The sequence below is a fragment of the Vombatus ursinus genome, unplaced genomic scaffold (assembly GCF_900497805.2).
Source record: "Vombatus ursinus unplaced genomic scaffold, bare-nosed wombat genome assembly UNPS02008611.1, whole genome shotgun sequence".
Classification (NCBI taxonomy): Eukaryota; Metazoa; Chordata; class Mammalia; order Diprotodontia; family Vombatidae; genus Vombatus; species Vombatus ursinus.
The window spans coordinates 9,990-32,493 of NW_020948389.1; the positions used below are offsets into that span (position 1 = coordinate 9,990).

The following is a 22,504-nucleotide window of genomic DNA, read 5'->3' on the forward strand; positions in this document are numbered from 1 at the left end:
AAATTCCACTTGAACAAATATTTCTTGAGCACTTGCATGCAAAGATCAAGGGATTAAAATCACCACAGCCACTGCTGTGCACAAGGGCCAGGTCCTCCTAAGCCCACCCAACGATCCACATTTTACTCCCAACTATCCCTCTCAGCTTTCCTCTACCTCTCCATTGCTAGAGAAATCCTTAAGGATGCCCTAATTGAAATTCACCCATTTTCCCAGTCTTTGGCCACTGATTCAGTAAACATTAAGGGTCTATTAAGTACTCTGCACTGGGAAAAGACAGGAAGTTTATTGGGGGATAAGGTACAACGATCTGCTAACTATCATATACAATATTATATATGGACCATTAAAGAGGTGCCAAAGTTTATACTGACTGGGAGTATCAAAGATGTCTAGAGTCTGGTTTTCAGATTAGATTAAGGTACTGATTTTTTTTTTTACAGTGTTGAAGGATTTAAGCACCTATAATGTGCTAAAATCTTGCCTCACATGCTGTTTGATCCTGGACAAGTTATTTATGTCTATTTCAGTTTCCTCATTTGTAAAATAAGAATAACAGACTGACATCCTAGGGTTCTATGTATATACACATATATAAATATAAACACATAAATACACACATATTTGAGACAATCTGGGACTTTGGGATAGGAGGTAGAGCAGGGTCATGGAGAAGTAGTTAAGTGTACTGACTTGGAAAGTATAGGTTTCTATCTTCCTGGGGGTAATATCTATGTAACATGTATCATTATCAGAAGAGGATAAACAGATCAGCTAACATGGCAGAAAAGGAAAATGACAAATATTGGAGGGACGTGGAAAAATCGGGACACTAATATACTATTGGTGTTGTCAACTGATCTAACCAATCTGGAGAGCAATTCAGAACTATGCCCAATGGGCTATAAAACTGTGCATAGACTAACCCAGCCATACCATGACTATGTCTGTATTCTAAAGAGATCAAAGAAAGAGAAAAAGGATCTATTTACACACAAATATAGCAGCTCTTTTTATGGTGGCAAAGAATCGGCAACTGAGAGGATGCCCATCAATCGGGGAATTGCTGAACAAGCTGTGGCATATGATTGTAATGGAATACTATCTTACTGTAAGAAATGACAAGGGGGATGGTTTCAGAAAAACATGGGAAGACTTACGTGAACTGAGGCAAAATGAAATGAGCAGAACCAGGAGAACATTGTACACAACAACAGCAATATTATACAATAATCAACTGTGAATAACTTAGCTAGCCTCAGCAATACTATGATCCATGAAAATTCCAAAAGACTTATGAAAAATGCTATCCACCTCTAGAGAAAGAACTGATGGAGTCTGAATGCAGATTGAAGCATACTTTTTTTGGTCCTCAACAGCCTTCTTGGCACCAGCGTCGGGCATTAGTGAAAAGTTGGAGCCAAGGTGAAGTAGATAGATTGTCAAATGGGGGAGGTCGCCATGCCCACTGCCAGGGCCGAACAGCTCTCTCAGGGTGGGGCATGAGTGCCAAGTGGCGGCCATCCTGGGAGCAGACACCAGCCACACCACCTGGAGAGCCATTAGGATTCAAAGGGTAGCGATCAGTAGGGTTCCCATCATCATCCACCCAATGGAGTGGGATCAAACCCTTTGCTTCCAGCTGAGCCTGGAGTCCAGGGGATGAGAAAGCCATATAACCTGTGGAAATGAGGTAGCAAGCATCAATACAAAGCTCTATCATCCACTGATTCCCTCACACTAAAATCAATTTCCCTGTCTTGGAAGCTGCACGCTTCCGTTTGTTGTCCTGGGAGTCCAATCTATCCCTGCCCTACCTCTGGGCTTCTCCATGCTTCGCCCTTTGCCCTCCCAGCTCCATTGATTTTGGTGCAGACCTCACTTTCTCATTATTTTTCCCTAGTCCACCTCCCAATCTTCTGCCTCTCTTTCTTAATACTAGTAAGTCCTTCTACCATGGTTCTCACCTTCCTACCAGCTCTTCAACTTCTTTCCCTCTTCTGCCTCTCCCATTCATATCCTGTGCCTATCCTTTTATCTCTCCTAATACTCTCTTCCCACCATATACCTAGACTTCCCCTTTCTACCAATCCTAATCCTTACTTCCTGGAGTCTCACCTGTCCTAACATCTTCATCCACCCCATATTCATCACAGCATCTTATAACCCATCCTATGTACCACTCACTTCTGGTTACTTTTACCTTCTCCATGGGCACTCCATACTGGCAGCACTCCACCTTCCATTCCTCGAAGCATCATGGCTGGCCCAGGCCCCACACGCACTGTAGCCCATCTTGACTCAAACCGACCAGAAATGTTAGACCGAAGGAGAAGGCCAGGCTGGGTGGGGGAATTGTTAGGGGTAGGGTCCTTTTCATCCTCATTAGGGTCTCTCCCAACCCAGCCAAGCAGAGCTAACAGCTGGCAGCCATTACACACCCCCAAGCTAAAGGTATCAGTTCGAGTACGAAAGCGTTGCAACTCTGTACTTGCATGGACGTTGAATGTTACAGCTGCTGCCCAGCCTGGGGATAGAAAGTGAGAAAGACAAGCATTAAGGAAAGGAGATGGATGCTGTTTACATAAGGAAATATTCATGCTCATAGTAATAAAATTTTCTTAAAGAAATAATTAAAGTTTTTGCACAAACAAAATAAATGCAACCAAAATTAGAAGGAAAGCAGAAAACCAGGAAACAATTTTTATAGTAAGTATCTTGGATAAAGGCCTCCTTTCTCAAATATATAGAGAATTGATTCACATTTATAAGAATTTGTAAGAATTTATAAGTCATTCCCCAATTGATAAATGGTCAAAGGATATGAACAGGCAGTTTTCAGATGAAGAAATCAAAGCTAATGCTCTAAATCACTACTGACTTGAGAAATGCAAATTAAAGCAACTTTGAGGTACCACCTCACACCTGTCAGACTGGCTAATATGACAGAAAACAGAAATGACAAATGTTGGAGATATGGAAAAATAGGGACACTAATGCACTGTTGGTGGAGTTGTGAACAGATCCAACCATCCTGGAGAGCAATTTGAAACTATGCCCAAAGGGTTATATACAGCAGATCCTTTTTGTAATGGCAAAGAATTAGCAGTTGAGGTGATGCCCATAAATTGGGGAATGGCTGGACATGTGGCATATGACTGTAATGGAATATTACTGTGTTATAAGAAATAATGGGCAGGCTGATTTCAGAAAAACCTGGAAAGACTTACACAAACCGATGCAAAGAAACAGAAGAACACTGTACACAGTAACAGCAATACTGTACAATGGTCAACTGTGAATGACTTAGCTATTCTCAGCAATACAAAGATCCAAGATGATTCCAAAGGACTCATTATGAAAAATGCTATCCCACTTCCAGAGAAAGAACTGATGGAATTTGAATGCAGATTGGAGCCTATTCTTTGTCACTTTCTCTTTTTTATGTGTTTTTTTTTAATCTGGATCTCTGTCTTTTTTCACAACATGACTAATAAGGTAATATGTTTTGAATGATTGAACATATATAAACTACATCTAATTGCTTACCATCTTAGCAAAGGGAGAGGTGAGGGAGGAAGAGAATTTGGAACAAAATTTTTAAAAATGAATGTTAAAAATTGTCTTTATATGTAATTGGGGAAGATATTATTTAAAACTGTTTTTAATTCATGGAAAAAAAAGAAGTATGAAAGATCACCAGAGAACAGAATGACAAAGGGAATGTTTATGAAATAGGCAGTTTCATAAACAGAAGAGGCAGAAGAGAGACAGGAATCTTTAGGGGCCTGGGAATGATTTAGGATTTTTATTTCCAGTACACATTGAGATACTATCCTGAGACTACCACCATTTACTGAGGGCAAGTAGAAGCAAAGACATAAGTTTATCTGTCCAATTACTACACTGTTTTCACCTTCACCTAGCTTAAGTGGATAAGGTTAAAGGCTAAATCTGATTCCAAAAGAGACTGAATCCTTTGAGAACAGATGAGGGCAATAAAAATGGACCTTTTACACTAAAGGAACTTCAACTGGGGATATGGGAGGAATCTAGCAAAGTAAGCTGGAATAAAAACTGACCTTTTGCAGAACCGAGGACATCTGCATAGCTGAAGCCACCAACAAAGGCCACACCTTGAAATGTGTCCAGTCCAATGGCCCCAGAGCAAAGATCCTGCGTTGTTACATCCCAAACCTGAAGTTGAGAGGATAGGAGTCATACCAGAAGTTGGACTCCTAGGACTGGTACCTCTGGTTTCTAGCTTTCTCCTTTTGTAGGGGTAAAGTCTTTTGTTTCTTTGCTTACCTCAAAGTGAGCCATGTGGAAAGCATCTACCATCTCTCGATCTCCATTGCTTCCTTCCTCACGCAGTATGGCAACTCGAGGGGCAGGGCCTCCTGGATGAAGAGGCAGAAACAATCTCAAAGATTAAGGAATCTGATCATCCACCTAACCTCTCCCCTGTCCCCCGCCCCCCTGAACTTAGCAGGCCGAGCATCTAACCCTTATCCCCCAGATCTCTCTCTCTGGTCCTCCCCCCTCTTCCCCAGAAGATAGGTATTCAGGTTCTAATCTCACCAGGTTCACGGGGCACAGAGGTTTCAGTAGAAAAAGGTGGTAATCTGTAGCAAGGTCCTTTCTGCTCTCTCAACCCAGCTTCCTCCTCATTCACACAGCTTGGCTCAGCCTGCAACCGCTCCAACTGGAAACTTGTCTCCTCCCATAATGCACGTAACTGCCCCACTGTCTCCTCCAAAACAACTGTTCCATTCACTGCCACTTGAACCTGGGGAGAATGGGGAGGGGAGAAATACAAATGGTAAAGGTCATCCTGGCTAAAAGTCCTGAGAACTCTAGCTTGCCCAGCTCCTTCTCAACTTCTTACCCTGGCATGGGGGCCATCCCCAGCTGTGCGACCTATGGAAAGGCAGGTGAGGCCAGCATCCTGATATCGCTTCTGCACCTGGGCCTCATCAAGCTCTCGCACCTCGAGTACCAGACCCAGTTCTTCTGCAAACAGCACTGGCAGCACTGAAAGGAGAAGCAGGAACACACTGGGGCAAAGGGTCAAGAAGGATGGCAGGAAATGGGGAACAAAGGGGTCAGGAGAACTGAAGCTGAACATGGGATACCTGAGAAAGGAACAGGGGTTGGGCCATTTAGATGCTCAAATTCCATGAAATAAGAGAAAAATCTGATGGAGAAGGGAAATGGGAAAAGGAGAGCTGGGCTTAAACTTCAGACACTTGAGTCTCTCACCATCAGCCCCAGGAAAGGGCAGATCCACTTCTATCCCACAATTCCCAGCAAATGCCATCTCCAGGATGCATGTAATAAGACCTCCATCACTGACATCATGGCCAGAACTTAGGAGACGGTCTAAGGAAGAAAAAGTAAGTGGTCATCAGTCTCAGGCTCCTTTGGTTTCTTTCCACACCTCACCTTCACAGAGAAAAAGTCAGGCAAAGAAAGATTAGGAGAGACAGAACAAGAAATAGGTAACACACACTAAAGAAATGTGTCCCTCTTCTCGTCCTCATTAAACTAAGGGCCAGGCCTTCTGTGTTGTGTCCTTGACTCTTCTGGTCCCTGGGATTCACTCACCTTTCAGCAGGCCCTGGGTAACACTGAAGGCCCAAACAAGATTCTCAGGAACATCCAAATCGGGCGGCTCTGTTCCAAGCTGGGAGAAGCACTGAGCCAGGGCCGTGCCCCCCAGTCGGTGCTTCCCAGGGCTCAGAGGCACATATAAAAGACGTCCTGAAAAATTAAGGAAGTTTGAGGGCAGGGAACAAGAAAAAAACCAGATAGGGAGAGGGACAGGAAGCTGGACTTATGATTTCATTTGTACAGAAAACTGCCAAATGAGGACGTTCCCTTTACCAATGCATGTTAACATCTTCTCTGCAACTTAGAGTCTTAAAGACTCGCCTAGAACACTGAGAGGTAAGTGACTTGCCCAGGGTCACGAGCCACGTGTCACAAATAGAACTGAAACTCAGGTCTTTCGTGGCTCCAAAGTCAGCTCTCTATCTACTGAGCCATGCAGCCCTGAACTCTTTGTATCTCCAATATAGGACTATACTACCTGCATGCATGAGGATTTCCCAAAGACCACAACTCTCAGCATGCACCAGCCTCCCTCCCCATTTTCCAGGTGTATAAGGTTGTTGAAAGGAGAAGGGTGACCTGCCTGACCTCTGATCTTTCAGGAAAGAAGCGGTACCTTGCCCTCCAGGGTTCTTGAGGTCTGGGGTCACAGTGGCCATTATGTCAGGGCAAACAGCATATGCTGAAATTACTAGAGAGCCTAGTATAAGAAAAGAAGACATGGATGAGATGAGTTCAGCTTCCTACACTGACCCCTCCCTCCACCTGGCATTCATTACAAGGCCCCCTTCTGTTTTATTTACTTTCCTGAGCTTTCCAGCTCTTTCCACTTCACCTTTCCCTACATTATCCTATTAAGGTCATTCCATCTCACCAGGAGCCCTCACGGTTTCATTTCCAACACGAGCAGCCATGCTAAGTGAGTCCTTGCCACCATCCACTGCCACCCCCAGGGCACGCATGACAGCTACCATGGCCACACAGGCATCCACCAGAGTCACTCCATCCCCAGGGAGCTTAGCTGGCCACATCCAGTTTCCACTACATTTCACATCCTGAGTGAGACAAAGAATGACATGTGAGGGTTAGAGAAAACTAGGATATGAGAGAAGAGTAACAAGGAGGTGATTTGGGACAGGAGAAATTGTGTGGTAGAGACCATATGGGTATAAGGTCCAGGGTAGTTGGGAAACTGGTAATTGTAGAGAAACACCAAGTAGGGGGCTGAAATGCCAAAGAAATGAGGGGCTAAGGGCTGAGGAAAGAGGCAAGGGAAATAGCAAAGTGGAATAGGGTTCATGGTGAGGATGCAGCAGTAAAAGGTTATGGGACTGGGATAGTCAGGGAAGTTTAGGGACTGGAGGCAGGGCTGGAACCTCACCCGTAGATCAGTGATCTGTGCAAACACCAGGTTGGTGAGGGCTTCAGCCACAGCCAGGCGAGCAGCTGCCCTAGGGTCCAGCAGGCTCTTGACTGGCTGTTCACCCACAGCTGTGGCTGCCCCTACCAGTTCCCCATGACTCAAGGCCACTACTGCCACATCAGCTAGAGGTGTGTGGAGTGGCCCCACACACTGCTGTTGAGCTACCAGTCCACCCACTGACCGGTCCACCTGTGGGATAAGTGTTCAGGCATTAAGACACAACAGTGAGACACATCCAGGAAGAGATAGCAGTGATTCATGAGGGGTGAGAAAACGAAAGGAATTATGCAGTCCTGAAGAGAGTAAAGAAAATGAGATGTCTTCAAAAGGGGCAGGCAGAGAGAACTAAGAACACAGGTCCCCAGCCCCAAGGGGGAGGGGGCAGGGAAGAAGAAACTACCCCAATTCAGCTGGAACAACCCTCATTCAAACCCCTGGTGCTTGAAGCCTAGGAAGATGCTTAGCCATGTGGGCCGTAAGGGTGAGGGTGGAAGAACTTGTGAGACTGTCCTCTGGTAAAATCCCACCACTGACTCCCCTCTTCATCTACCCAACCTTCCCCATCCTGTCCCCTCCCTCTGGGCTGAAGAAGGGACTGAGCTTGAAGAATTGGGCAAAGCTTACAGTTTTCTTGTAATGAGGCCTCTTTTTGAAGCTGGCTCCAAAATGGGGGGAAGAAGTACCTTGTTAGTTAAGTAGCGCTTGCTGGCCACAGCAGGCAGTCGCAGGACCCGATCAAGAGCCTGAAGGACACTTAACCCAGGGGGCAAAACCAGGGGCTGCAGGACACAGGGGACTCTTTCAAGGAAGAAATCCTGGAAGAGAAATACAGGGTAGTGGAGGTCCTGGGGTCAGGAAATCAGGCAGGGATTCAAAAACACAAAGGGAGGGTCAGATGGGGGTGAGAAGGGGGCGTGAGGTTACAAAGGGTCAGGAGGCCAGAGATTTGGGAGGCATGGAAGCAGCCTCAGGGACTTCTAGGCAATACTCCCAGCTATTCCAATCTCAGCACCTTTCTGGGCATCTTCCCCAGCACCCAGTCCAGTTTCAAGTCCACAGGTGTTGAGGTAAGAACAGAGGGCCCATCCCCATGATCCTGTTTGCCCACAAGACATTTCCGGTCTTCTACTAATACGATCTAGATAGAGATGAAAAAGACAGAAGATAAACAAACTACATAGAGGATCAGAGACTTCTACCCACTAAATCCATATTCTTACCCCCTCACCTATTCTACTCTCTCCTCTTACTCAATGCTTCCCACATACTTATATACAACTCTAAAGTTCACCTGTTTCCTGAACGAATTCCCATCTAATACCTGCTAGCATTTATGTGGCACTTTAATGTTTGCAAACAGCCATACATATGTTATCTCATTTGATCCTCACAACAATTCTTTGAGATAAGTACTATTGCTATCATCCCTATTTTACAGATAAGAAAACTGAAGCTGAGAAGTGATGTGTCTTGCCCAAGGGTTCATAGCTAGTTCAATGTCTAAGGCAGGATTTGAACTCAGGTCTTCCTGACTTTCAGGCCCAACACTCTTTTCCCCCCACCCCCCCAACTCCTGCAACTGTCTCTATGCCTCTTCTTTTAGGTCTTGTTGTTCAGTCATTTCAGTTGTATCCTATTCTTTGTGACCCCTTTGGGGGTTTTCTTGGCAAAGATACTAGAGTGGTTTACTATTTCCTTCTCCAGCTCATTTTACAGATGAGGTAACTGAGGTAAACAGGGTTAAGTGACTTGCCCAAGGTCACACAGCTAATAAGTGTCTAAGGCCTGATTTGAACTCAGGTCTTCCTGACTCCAAGCCTGGTACACTATCCACTGTGCCACTTAGTTGCCCTTGTTCTAGGTAGACCCATCTTGTCCATAAAACTCTGACCTATCCCTTCCTTGCAAGCAATTTTCCCCTCTCCTGTTCATCCCCATTCCTGGTTGTCTAGGCTTCTTACCCGTCCATCTCCTGTTATGGTTCCAACGTAGCAGATAGGACATCGTTCTCGAGAGCAGACTTGGTTCATGAAATCCCGATGAGAAGATCTTGTCAGCAGGGCGTTTGACTCCTGGTACTCAGCTCCCCAGATTTCCAGGGCACTCAGCGTTGGGTCTCCCAACTATAAAACCACATTAAAGGAGAGAGAAGAAAAAAAGATAAAAGACAGTCAGATGATCCTTGAGAGTTAAAGCAGACTGGACTTAAGTCAGAAGGGTGGATAAGGGTTGTTTCTTCTCTGACTCCCTCAGATTCCTTGCAATTCCTGGGGGTAGGGAGCTGAAACAACTGTAGGGGGTATATGTTACGGCATGGTAATGGTACTTCAAATTTCTTCAAGGCACAACATGGAACAGGGTGTGGACTGACATACCTGAAAGCGGCTGGTATAGATCCTGGCTCCAGCTGGATCACTCAGTTCCTTTAGGACATTCCCTAAGAGAATGGGTAAGACAGGTCAAACAGGCACTCGGTACACAGATCCTCAGACTGAGGGGACTCAATATTGGATCTAATTTTACTTACCTAACCTTCTTCTGGGGTGTGGGGGTAGTCTCTGGAGAGGAAGACCTTAATTTCAATTTTTTCCCTGCTCATTTCCATACTCCCTACCTTTCCCACCTTTTCTACTAACTACCGTAGTTCCCATTTCCCTTAATGAATTAGGATTTTAATCTGGAATGGAGGAAAGTCATAGTGTTATGTGGCAGTGGGAAGAAGACGGTTTGCTACTCCTAAAAATTCCTCCCTAACCCTGTTTAGGGGAGTTGTGTTGGGAAAAAGGGCCCTGGGCTTCATATTCCATCTCATAGCTCCTCACCATTGCCACCAGCTCCTTGATCATGAAGGCTGCAGATGGGATTCCCTCCAGGCGCCTCCACACAGGCCCGGATTACCCGGTTCATCTTCTGTTCCATCTCAGGATCACCCCGTTGCACTGCCCCAAAATCCAGGTCACTAGCATTGTCCCCTTGAACCTGTTTGGGGACGAGGCCAAAGATCTTACTCCCTGTGCACCCTGGCATCCAGTCCACAGCATTCACCTTCTTCTACTCACCTGGATGGATGAAGCAGCTCCACCCCCAAGTCCAATCCTATAGACCGGCCCCCCAATTTTCACAACCTCCATGCCTGTGAAGAAGGAAAGTGAGATGAGCTAGAGTTAGAGAATGGAGAGATACAACAAGGGCCTGTCAAGATGAGGCCTCCAAGTTAAACCCTTCCTCTAGCCCAGGAACAGAGAAGACAGCTTAGGTTATAGGCTAGAAAAGGACCAGGCAAGTACTAAATGTTAAAAACTTAATGTTTTATGTTTTGCCTGACTGAATATATATAACCTTTATCAAATTGCTTGCCTTCTCAATGAGGGGGGAGGACAGGAAGGGTAGGAGATAATTTGGAACTCAAAACTGTAAAAAAAAACCGAAAGGCTAAAAATTGTTTTTACATGCAATTGGGAAAAAAATAAATTAAAAATTTTAAAAAAACTTAAATTTTTCTTTTTTGGTGGTAGATATCTACACCTATGATTTTATCAGCATAGGAAATTCCCAGTAAGGAATTTCCTCTACCAATACAGACCAGCACTTTCTCTTCAACTTATGGTCATAGAGAGGTTAAATGCCATTCCATGTCAAAGGAAAGACTTGAACCCAGTTCTTTCTGGCTCCAAAGCTGGCTCTCTATCCACTACATAATGCTGCTTCTTCACTGACTTAATAAAGGAAAGGGAAAAAACAAGAGGAGGAAGGGAATATGTAATGAAAGTGGTACTCTGCCACAAGAATAGAACAGTGAGTAAGAGAAGATAATTCCCCCTGCCTCTTAGACTTTGAAAAAGACCTGAGTTCAGTTAGGAGATAGGAAGCTAACTGGGGAGACAGAAATCTTTTCTTCCCTAAGACCTGTACTGTATGGAGGCAGAGAGACTGAGAAGGACCTCACCTTTTTCAGGGGCTTCTTTGTTCACATGCTCAGCATTTATGGATCCAATACCACCAGTAAACATGATTGGCTTGATCCATTCCCGCCGCTGCCCATTTGGGAGACAGAGCCCCAGGGATCGGGCAAAGCCTGGATGGAAGAGATATCCAGAGAAGAATGAAGACTGCCCAGCTTCCACCAGTGGAGGCAACACTGGTTCACTGAATAAGTAAGACTGGGGCTTCATTTCTTCCTCTAATTACTTATTAGCTACATGCCCCAGGGTCAGTCACTTAACCTTGTTAAGGCTCTTACTTCATCTGTAAAATGGGGATAATAATTCATGTAGCACCTGTGCTATGGGGTGGCTACAAGGATCAAATGACAAAAAGATCCAGGAATCTAGCTCCCACACTTCACTCTACACTTATCTGAGGGGCCCAGATGATGAGTAATACCCCTGCCCATCAGCCTTACCTGCCAGCACTGGTTCCCCAAACTTGTTCCCATAGTCAGAAGCCCCATTGCTTGCTTCAATAGCAACTTCAAGAGGATGGGCGAAGTTCCTTGGATACTGGAAGTTTGGATCTTCCCAGGGTAAAGTATAGCCTGGGAGAGTTACAGGGAAGAGAGGACACCTGTGAGACTTGGGCAGAGGCTTCCTGTCACATGGAAACACTGTAAGAATCAGCTGGGTTAGCGAGATCCACCACTACATCTCAGATCACTTGTAGGCTTTACAGGCCATCTGTAGAGGCTGGCTGATTGAAGAGAGGAGGAAAGGTATAGGGATATCAACTACAGTGCTGACCCCCTATGCCTCACCCCACTCTCCCCAGCAGCACCTTGTTAAATTGTTTGTCCTTCATTCTCGAACAGGACCATGACATGAGGGAGGTGATGCCACAACTTGCAAGTGAATTTGATTTAAGTGAGGGAGGGCTGTGCAAAATCACTAGCCACACTTTCTTCTCTGGAGCCATCTGGGTACAGTGGCAAGATACAGATCAGGATGACTGGAGATGGCCCTGCCTTTGCTATGAGTGTACACTAGGAAAAGGAATTGCAAATCAGTTTTCTCATTATGAGAATTCTCCTATTTCAAAGAGAATATGGATTTGAGCCACAAGCTGTCAATGTAATACAGGATGTTCGCAAATTCTTAGTGCAATCTTAAGCTATTTAAATTTTAATACTAGTACATAATATATAGTAAAACATTAATTTCATACTAGCTTTAATAGTTTAGAACTGCACTAAGACTTCTGGGACACCTTATATTACCAAACTACACTATCCCCTTACAGAATAAGCACCATCAGCTACTAATCCCATCCACTATAGGACCTTCCAATGAAGCCTTATAGGAGACAAGTCATTGCCTTCTGATAAAGGAAGCAGAGCATCCTCATGCCTACCAAGACAGAAGATCTATTAAATACAATAAGAGACTTTTATCTGGAAGAGACCTGGAATGTGCAGATTGCCAAAGCAATAACCAGCAGTGCCAGCTACGACATGCGCCCCTTTGCCTGCACACTGTACGTCTCGAATCCGGCCACCAGTTCCTGTGGTAGCACCACTGAAAGGAGCAACACCTAGGCATGGAAGAGACAAAAAGGAGATATAGTGACCAGCACAGAAATAGACAAGCCTTTCCAAGGCCTTTCAGGGAATTGTGAATCCAGTTTCCTAGTTCCTCTCTTCCTTATACAGTTTTTGTTTAGGAAATAATATATCCCCAAACCACGATCCACCCCCCCCGAACTCCTGCTTCTGTCTCAAGGATTCAGAACCCCACATCCCCAAGGCTTTCCGCACCCTGACTCCTACCAGTGGGGAAATTGTGAGTCTCTGCTGTGAAGATGACATGTCTTATTCCTGTCTGCTCCTGAAAACGGCTTGGCTGGGAAGGGTCCTCAGGGCACAGGGATTGAACTTCTTGCCCCTGGATAGCACTGACAATACAGGAAGCATCAGGCACTTGAGTGCTGGGACAAAGGCATCTATTTGTCCCAAACAAAGCCTCGGGTCCACCTGCTCTAAACCTCAGTGTCACAGGCGCTGAAGTTGGAACTCCTGGTTTTCCCCAGTCTTAGCCCTCACCTGCTGTTGTCACAAAATTTAATGACATTGTTGGGATTAGAGGTTGCCTGGGTGCTCATTATGGCATCAAACAACGAGTGCTCCAGCTCTTGCCCATCAACCCAAAGTCGACCCTTGAAGAACCAATGTCGGCTATGTTCACTGGAGGATACAAAGGGAAGAATTATGTCAGGAGGGTGAGCGATGAGGAATCTGAACAACTTGCTAGCTCTTTTCAATTCAAATCTTTAATAAGGTCTCATTTTCTAATGTGAAATTTGATACATCCCATCAGCCAAATCAACTATAAAGGGGTTAAACACTAAATGTTTCTTTTAAAATTTTAGATTATATATCATCTCCTCCACCACCATCCCCAGCTCCCAATTTAATACTTCTTTAATGCCTATACTGAAGAATATATTTTTGATAAGGATATTCCTCCACTAGTGAAGAGAGTTCCTCATCCATGCCTTCTCAGAGGGTACCATTCTTGTCTGGCTTATTCTCCCAGATCCACCATTAGTACAAACTGAGAAGGGCTGTCTCATAGGAAGGCTTCTCTCTGAGAGCACAGTCCATTAACATCAAGAACTTAGAAATGCAGCAACAATACTAGACACAAAAGCTCAAAAAGGAACCCAAGCCATCAATAAACCAAACCCCACCTTTCCCTTGCAAATCACAAGTGTCCCAACTCATTTCACCTATTGGACTGGGCCAGGTCAAAGGCCTCCACTATGCTGGGGTTACGTTTCAGGTCCTGAAAGCAACGGGTATAAAAGTCCAGGTCCCAGGAGTCCATGGCCAAACCTAAGGATCACATCACAGACCGCTAACCCCCGGAGCCCAAACCTTCCTGCCCACCCTCTTTGGGTATCTCATTCTTCTCCTCCCACTGTTACCCCTGGGATTCCCCAATGCCCAGGTCCCACCCAGGATACAAACCTAGCTCTTTATTGGCCTTCTCCAGAGCAGTTCTTCCTTCAGCCAGGATGTCAATGAGACCATTGCAGGAGGCAGGGATATTCCCTGTAGAGAAGCTCTGGATAGGCCTGAGGAAGCATTGCTCCGTCATCTGATCATGGATAGTAGCTAAAGCAATAGCCTTCTCCTCAGCTGAGGGGGCAGAGGTAAACTGAAGGGAGGACCAAGGAGAGAACAGGATAAACAATGAGAGGGATAAGAAGAACACGGAACATATGACCTATCAGACTTATGGATAGGAGAAGAATTTATGAAGAAACATGAGATAGAGAGCACTGTGAGATGTAAAACGGATAATTTTGATTACATTAAATTAAAAAGGTTTTGCACAAATGAAACCAATGTTGCAAAATTAGAAGGAAAGCAGAAAGTGTGTGTGTGTGGGAATTTTATAGACAAGTTTCTCAGATAAAGGTCTCATGTCTCAAATATATAGAGAACTTTGTCAAATTTATAAGAATATGAACATTCCCCAATTGATAAATGGTCAAACGATATGAAAAGGCAGTTTTTGGATGAAGAAATCAAAGCTATATATAGTCATATGAAAAAATGCTCTAAATCATTATTGATTAAAGAAATGCAAATTAAAACAACTTTGAGGTATCTCACACCTATCAGATTGGCTATAATGATAGAAGGGGAAAATGATAAATGTTGGAGGGGATGTGGAAAAATTGGGACACTAATACATTGCTGGTGGAACTATGAACTGATCCAACCATTTTGGAGAGCAATCTGGAATTATGCCCAAAGAATTATAAAACTGTGTATGCCTTTTGACCCAACAATACCAAAGGAAAAGAACCTATGTGTTCTAAAATATTTATAGCAGCTCTTTTCGTGGTGGCAAAGAACTTGAAATTGAAGGGGTTCCCATCAACTGGGGAATGGCTAAACAAATTGTGGCATATGATTATGATGGAATACTGCCGTGCTGTAAGAAATGATGAGCAGGTTGATTTTAGAAAAACATGGAAAGACTTGCATGAAGTAATGAAGAATGAAATGAGCAGAACCAAGAGAATGTTGGATATAGTGACAGCAATATTGTTCAAAGAATAACTGAACAACTAAGTTTGGAGTATTATAAATACTCAAATCTATGAAGTAAGATCCACCTCCAGAGAAAGAACTGATAAACAGAAATATGCACAGAATGGTTTTACAAAGATACCCACACTTGTCAGTGCAGAGTGGAGAGACAGGGAGACAGTTCAGAACTTAAAATGTACCAAAAAAATTTAATGTAAGAAATAAAACAAAACAATGAGAAGAGAAAGAGATACACACCCAGAGACCAAGAGATATGTCAGAAAAGAAGGAGAAATTAATAGCAGAATTTGCACCTTCTCACCTCAACCCCTTCATGCCAGGCTCTCTCCCTACTACAAATTATTTCAATAACTTTGTTTATCTTATCCTCATAATTCTCCTCCCCCAATTTCCCTGCCACTTGCCCTTTGACCAACGCCACTATTTTCTTACAGTGAGCAGGTAGCGTCGAGTTGTCTCTACTCGATCCACAGTACTCAGCCCAGCTGCCCAGCACACAGACACAATGTTGGTAGATGCTGGGCTAGAAAAGTTCAACCTAGGAGAAGTTGAGAAAAGACAATGAAGCACTATCAAAGTCATGTATCTCTGGGTTGCCATGATGAATCTAGGACCTTTCCAGGAAGGATGCTTTACCACTACAAGTCAACATGAGAATTTTCTGGCCTTTGTCATCACCACCTTCAGAGTTTATTCAAACACCATCATGTTATACTTCAGACATATAAGCTAAAGTTAAATTCTGATATATAATCTATTTAGGACTAAAAATTAACAAATATAATCTGATCTGCCCATCCTCACTTGTATCAGATTAGACAGTTCCCACAATTCCCTGGGAGTCAAAGTCTAAAATAAGATGATTATTTCTTAAAACCCATATACCAAAAATATCACAAGAATGATTTGGACAGGCAAAGTAGACAAAGGTTATCAAGAGAGGTAGGAATATGACACAAAGAGGGAACATCCCTACACACCCCCCCCTTTCCTAACTGCCCATCCCTTCCCCAGGACAATTGTATTTTACTATCCACTCCAGTATCTTTGCCAAGAAAACCCCAAATGGGGTCACAAAGAGTCAGATATGACTAAACAACAAAATCTGTAATCCAGAATTGTTCCAGAGACATCCCTGACTAGAATGTTCCTGATGGATTTGTTTGGCTCTCATGAGCTCAGAGATGTTAACCACTTTATAGAAGCCATGTGCCAAGTCTTCATTTCACTATTCATTTCTTAGTCATCTCTGAACCCCTCAGCCCACCCCTGCACACACATACTTCACTTCGTACCCCTTTATTCCAGCTAAAAATCACTGACAAAAATTATTGTTAGTTCAGACAGGACCTCTCATAGCTGGTAGAATCCTTATCACTTCAGGAAAGACATTTTATTTTGTCAGCCCACCAGAGATGATCATATGAATGGAAACCCAATCCACACTAACCAAATTATACATAAACTGGAATGCTAATTCATTCATTTCAAATGGTACAGAGTATTCCCTCCAGGTGGATACATCACTTGGAACACCAAATCACAGATTAGATGGCTGTTTGGTAAACTCAGAATCACAGCAAAGTGAGTTGGATATTACTAACAGCTTGGTCTACCAAGCAATGCTGGGATCTAAAAAATGCTTCTGTCTGACCCTTCTGTCATCATTAGAACTAGCATGTCCAGTGTTAGACGACTACTGATAGTATCTTACTTTGGCTTTCCTTATTCTAGATTCCACACAGACCATCTCTCTTCTGTTAATAACATTACATTGAACAGGTATATAATTGAATATTATCACTGCTTAGGAATGAATTACCTTGACTACTTTAGACTGATGTTTTATATACACACACATACAAATATATATGTTGTTCAGTTGTTTTTAAGTTGTGTCTGATTCTTTGTGACCTCATTTGGGGTTTTCTTGGCAAAGATACTGGAGGGTTTGCCATTTCCTTCTCCATCTCCAAATAAGGAAACTGAGACAGAGTTAAGTGACTTGCTCAGAGTCACACAGCTAATAAGTGTCTGAGGCTATATTTGAACTCAGGTTCTCCAGGCCTGGAGCACTATCCACTGTGCCATCCAGTTTCCCACACAAATATACACAGGTATGTCTCCCTGGGGATCCTTGAGGATGTTAGCTCCTTGAGGATAGGAGACCGTTTTACTCTTGTCTTTATATCCTCAACGCTTAATCACAATTCCTGGTATATAGTGAAAACTTGATCTTGTTGACAAATCAATGCTCCCCTCAGTAGTCCCCCCAGGAGACATTCAGTCTGAGATGTAACACATTTACATGACATCTGATGATGAGTCATTTCTGAGAAGATGACTTTTGGGCAGATCTGGATTACAACCTAGAGTCCTACAGTTACCATATACTAATTGGAAAAGTCATTTAACTTCTCTGATACTCAATTTCCTCATCTCTAAAATGACGGTATTTTTGTTAGAATCAAGTCAGCTGACAAGGGTAAAGTACCAATGTAAATGTCAGTTATTATTATGTTCAATCTTATTAGACTGAACTTCAAGACACATCTTCTGATGACCCCAATATTGGGTGTGTGTGTGGTATACTTAGGTGGGAGCTCTCACTGTTGGTACAAGTTGTATTCCAACTGTACAGTGTCAACCCTTTGAAAAGAGTTTGTTTTATTTTTGTCTTTGTATTTTCAGTGCCTACTTCTACACCTTTCACGTAGTAAGCATTTAAAAAATATTGGATGAATGTAACCTATTATTCCCTAACTGCTCCTGGCCCACCATTTCTGAAAGACTGACTGATGATCTCTGGTCTAGAGTCAACAGAAGCCAACATCCCTGGGAGCTCATAAGAGCTGTTATTACAGTCTTCCTTCCTCAGTTTCTTCCCTGAAAATTAGGAGACGGTTGATGGTAGAATAGGAAGTTTGAATATATTCTCTGAGAATGGGAGAAAGAAAAACAGACAAAAAAATATCCCAAGAGGTAGAAGTGGCAGAAGCAGAGTGAAGGTGAAAGCTGGTAAAGGGCAGGATAATTTACAGAACAGATCATTTACACAAGTGCTAAACTCACCTGGGTCCCACCTCAAGCAGTAAGTCATTGGGGCCTGGCAAAAGCCAGGACTCCCTCGCCACATCATTTGACTCCAAGGGACATCCAAAAAGCCATTCTAGCTTCTGGGTCTCCTGGGGGCTTGGAAAGGACTCAGCTATGAAAGAAGTAAAGAAGGTAGGGCCTCAGGGCAGGCATTGGGACCCTCAGTCCCTAGCACTTATTCAATACATGCAATATCATAATTTCCAATTTCATGTTTATTTAATTCTTAACAGTTAGAATTTTATTGTTAAATGTTACAACATAAAACATTAAAACCAAGCTTTATTTTAACTTGTAGAAAGAAACATGGTTAAATATATAGACTTAGTTAAATACATAAATATTCCTCATCAAGGTACCATATACTAGGAAGACATTTTTAAGAGTTCCTCAGGGCAGGAGGAAATTAATAATTAATTATTAATTAATAAAATTAATAAAAGGAGATTATATTTATTATTTCAACGGCACAGGAAACTCCAGGATGAAGAAACCTGTTCTAACAAAGCAGGCCAGCTCTGGCACCTGCACAGAGCCCAAAGAGAGACAACTACCAAGGGCCAAATGTCTGTTTACTCAATCCTGAAAGTATAAAGACATATGCATTTTCACTGTCATCCCCATTCCAACTTTCTATTCAACACTCTAGTCCAGTCCCAGTTTTATCTATTCTACTGGTACTATGTTTTGCATGATTTTTGTTTGCATAGCTGTATTTTATTGCCTGTCTTGCTGAGAAACCACTGAACACAGCAGATAAGAGTTACAAGGAGGATAATGTGGTTTTATAATCATATGCCAAACTTGTTTATTAGAAACAACTGTGATGTATGAAGTTCAGACAAATGTTCTGTACAGAAAAGATTTTTAGAGTTAATGTTATTTCTGCTGGCAAGTGAAATTGTATACAAAAACCAAATAAAACTCCCAACTTAAAAAAAAGTTACAGAATGGGGGTAAGAATTCACTATTTAACAAAAACTGCTAGGTAAACTGAAAAGTAGCATGGTAGAAATTAGATAGAGACCAGCATCTCCCACCATATACCAAGATAACCTCAAAACGGATATATGACTTAGATATAAAAAGTCACATCATAGGCAAATTGGAAGAGCAAGCAATAAATTACCTTTCAGATCTATGGATAGAAATATGATATGAATATGAAGAGCTCATGACTAAACAAATGACAGAGAGGACCACCCAAGTTAAAATGGCCAATTCTGATTATATAAAATTAATAAGTTTTTACACAAACAAATCTAATGCAGTTAAAATTAGAAGGGAAAAAAATCTAGGCATCAAGTTTTTTTAGGGGCAGCTAGGTGGCACAGTGGACACAGCACCGGCCCTGAAGTAAGGAGGACCTGAGTTAAAATCCGGCCTCAGACCAAACACTTGACACTTACTAGCTGTGTGACCCTGGGCAAGTCCTTAACCCCAACTGCCTAAAAAAAAATTAAAAAAAAAAATTTAAAAGCCCTAAAATTTGTTTTTAACTGGACTGTGTATTGGTATGGTTGGATCTCTCCAGAATTAGAAAAATTCTTGCTATCTCTAACACCCATAGGATGATTTCTCTTCAACCATCTGGGTACCTGGGTTCAAGACTTAGCTCTACAACTTTCTACCTGTTTGACCTGAATCATTCTCTAGTTTGATTTCCTCAACTGTAAAATGAGAGGGGTGAGCTAGATGACCTTTAAGATCTCTTCCAGTTTTCAGTCCATAATCCTTTCATTCTGACCCAGGGTCCCCACCCCACCCCCAAGCCCAGGCAAGCATCCAGATCCTTTACCTGTCCAGTTTACATTATAACACAGCTCTGTCTCTATACCCTGAAGTTCAGTCAGCTTCCCCTTGAGTTTCCTCTGAGTGTGCCCTGAGGCTGCTCCCTCATGACCAGAAGAACGGACATAGAAATGAAGCACCTGAGACATCTGCACAGGTATACCTGAAAATCTGTAACAAAGCAAAAATTGTATAAAGCTGATTCCCCACCCCCACCCCACATTATAACTTCTTTTTAAAACTGGGCCTCAAGTTCTTCAAGGAAAAGTTTCAGAAGAAGAGAGGTTGAATCAATGGTGAATCATTACCACAGTGGGTCTAGGAATAGAGCTGGAGTAGCCATTTAAGAAATTTACGGTTTGAGAGCAAGGTCCCTTTTCCACCCACATCCAACTGAATCCATGCTACTAAATGCTTTGGGGGAAAGAAGAAACACTGCCTTTACTCCTTGCTCAAAGACTTTCAATGGCTCCCCCAATCACCTTTGCCTGTTATTTCCCACTTCTCAACTTGAGCACTCCGCTCCAGTCAAGCTGTACTATTTTATAGGATCATAGATGCTGGGCTACAAGGGATCTACTTTAGAAGGCAACTAATCCACTCCCGCTCTTTTCGATGAGGAGGAAATGACTTGTCCAAGGTCCCACTGGTAGTGAAGTGACAAAGTCAAGATTTAAACCCCAAACCAGGGCTCTTTCCACCATAGTAACTTTTCATGTGTTTTTCACTTTCTCAATGAAACTAAGCTTCTAGAGAACATGAGAAGGGGGCTGTGGATGTAGAACACTGCATACACTATTATAATTGGTTGCTAAGTTGACTAATTTTTCTGACATGTTTTTCCTCCCTCTTTGATAGAAAAATTGGTTCTGGAGGGAGAAAAAAGGGTAACTTTTGGCAATGAGAGTGAGGTTAAATAAAAGATCAATAAACTTTTTTTTAAAGGAATACCCTCTTGTTTTGTAATAGTTTGTATCTCCCACTGCTTTTTCAGTGCTAAAAGAGATATCAGAAGGTGTGGTTCGAGGAACACTGAATGTGGAGTCAGAAGACAAGGATTTGAAACCTAGGTCTGTAGTTTTCTACCTGTGTGATCTTGGGCTAGTCACCTAATCCATCAATATGTTCCTCTGTAAAATAAAAGGGTTTGATTGGATGATCTCTAAAAGGTGCCTCCAATCCTAAATCTATTATCTATTCTATGGTGGTGAAACTCTCTCTCCAGAGAAAGGACACAAATCCTCTAGGTCTTAGTAGTGAATCTGCTATTGCTAAAAACGTATCACCCAGAAGCCAACTTCCAAATTTAGCTAGTTTGGTCCTATAGATTCACAAGTCCACTGCTGGGATCCCTCATTTCAACATGTAATTTCTTATTTTTCACAGAGCCCACTGGATTACCATTTTATAAATGAGATATCATTCTTCTACTTAAAAATTTTCAGTGCCTCTTCACTACCAAAAATAGTTCATAGCAATTACTAGCATTTATAGGCTTTTAACATTTGCACAAGTGCTTTGCTGCATGCTATCTCAATTTAACCACACCAACAACTCTGGGAAAGTAGGTGCTATTATCTTCTAGCACCCCTATTGCCAAGGTTATGCCTTCCTATCTTTCCAACGTTACCACGGCTCCGTTAATACATTCTGCACTCCAATCAAATTGTGCAACTCCCCGTTCTCTTACCCCCTCCCCGTTCACTTACAGAATTCTGATAGAGCCTGAAGGCCCCCTCCAAGGCCACCTCCTCCAGGGCCCTCCCTAGATCTACCCTGGGACCTTGCAAAGATTTCTCCTGCCTTTCCCTCACGCGTTTTGGCGTTCTTTTTACGGGCCAAGGGCTAGGAACTTCATCAGAGGCCAAGTCCAGAACCTTCCCACCCCCTTAGCGCCAAGTACGGACAGAAGCGAGTGGTGCACTCGCGGCACAAACAGGATGAACTAGGAGGTGCGCGCCGGTAGTCTCCTCCCCCTGACCCCTCTCATTGGGTGAGCCCGGGGCGAAGAGGCTATCGCGCTTGCGCACTTAGCGCAACCCGGCAGGGCCGAGCACGTGGGCTGATGGGGCTATCGCGCCTGCGCACTTAGCGCAATCCGGCAGGGCCGAGCACGTGGACCAAAGGGGCTGGGCAAAGTCGGAGGGGCAGGGGAAGCGCACCAGTTTCCCCGAGACTGCCCAGGCCCCGGTATGAGTGCCAGTAGCGTGCGCCCCAGACCCGACCGCGAGCAGGCAAAGCCTTGGGGAAGGGGAGGCGAGGGAGGCGAAGGGCAGAGAGCATTTTACTTACGCTAGGTCAAGGATGGCAAATAAGGAAAGAGGCGCGAGCTCTTCGTTATGAGCCCGTTGCTCAAAAGCGGGTGAGGGGCGGGACTAGAGAACGGCGGGAAAGATCTCTCTGTTCATCTCGCGACACGTTCCCTAACCCCGCCCCCTGCTAACTTTCCCCCTCCACCACTCCTCCCCGCCCCCCGCCCAGGGGGCCCAGAGGCTTTTTGACACATGTAATGTAGGGATTTTTTCATG

General features: G+C 43.5%; 1 protein-coding gene across 2 annotated transcripts; it reads right to left on the minus strand.

The window, feature by feature from the left end:
* Window positions 1–1,345: 1,345 nt before the first annotated feature.
* LOC114034219 (phosphoribosylformylglycinamidine synthase-like) lies at window positions 1,346–22,341 on the minus strand. Of its 2 annotated transcripts, none has more exons than XM_027849820.1 (28): window positions 22,269–22,341; window positions 19,984–20,147; window positions 18,162–18,297; window positions 15,522–15,627; window positions 13,995–14,184; window positions 13,754–13,859; window positions 13,068–13,208; window positions 12,795–12,919; window positions 12,431–12,559; window positions 11,439–11,570; window positions 10,983–11,111; window positions 10,096–10,169; window positions 9,859–10,015; window positions 9,412–9,473; window positions 8,998–9,159; window positions 8,049–8,174; window positions 7,720–7,851; window positions 6,995–7,225; window positions 6,488–6,668; window positions 6,230–6,313; window positions 5,608–5,763; window positions 5,263–5,382; window positions 4,889–5,034; window positions 4,582–4,789; window positions 4,309–4,400; window positions 4,083–4,197; window positions 2,204–2,527; window positions 1,346–1,680 (listed from the first exon to the last, which is right to left on the minus strand). In XM_027849820.1, exons 2-28 carry the CDS (start codon window positions 20,123–20,125, stop codon window positions 1,373–1,375), a joined length of 4,014 nt encoding a protein of 1,337 aa, XP_027705621.1. In that variant the 5' UTR covers window positions 20,126–20,147; window positions 22,269–22,341; the 3' UTR covers window positions 1,346–1,372. The 2 variants fall into 2 exon arrangements, with proteins under 2 accessions (XP_027705621.1, XP_027705622.1); XM_027849821.1 differs by lacking the exon at window positions 22,269–22,341 and adding an exon at window positions 21,686–21,895.
* Window positions 22,342–22,504: the final 163 nt, after the last annotated feature.

What these genes read in the sequence shown, in the direction of transcription:
- LOC114034219 (XM_027849820.1), bottom strand. Translation starts at nt 20,125, where the DNA reads ATGTCTCAGGTGCTTCATTTCTATGTCCGTTCTTCTGGTCATGAGGGA. An exon ending in TTATAATGTAAACTGGACAG is followed by an intron (nt 18,298 to 19,983) that starts GTAAAGGATCTG and finishes CTTCTTTCATAG; the next exon opens with CTGAGTCCTTTCCAAGCCCC. An exon ending in CACAGATCACTGATCTACGG is followed by an intron (nt 6,669 to 6,994) that starts GTGAGGTTCCAG and finishes TGTCTCACTCAG; the next exon opens with GATGTGAAATGTAGTGGAAA.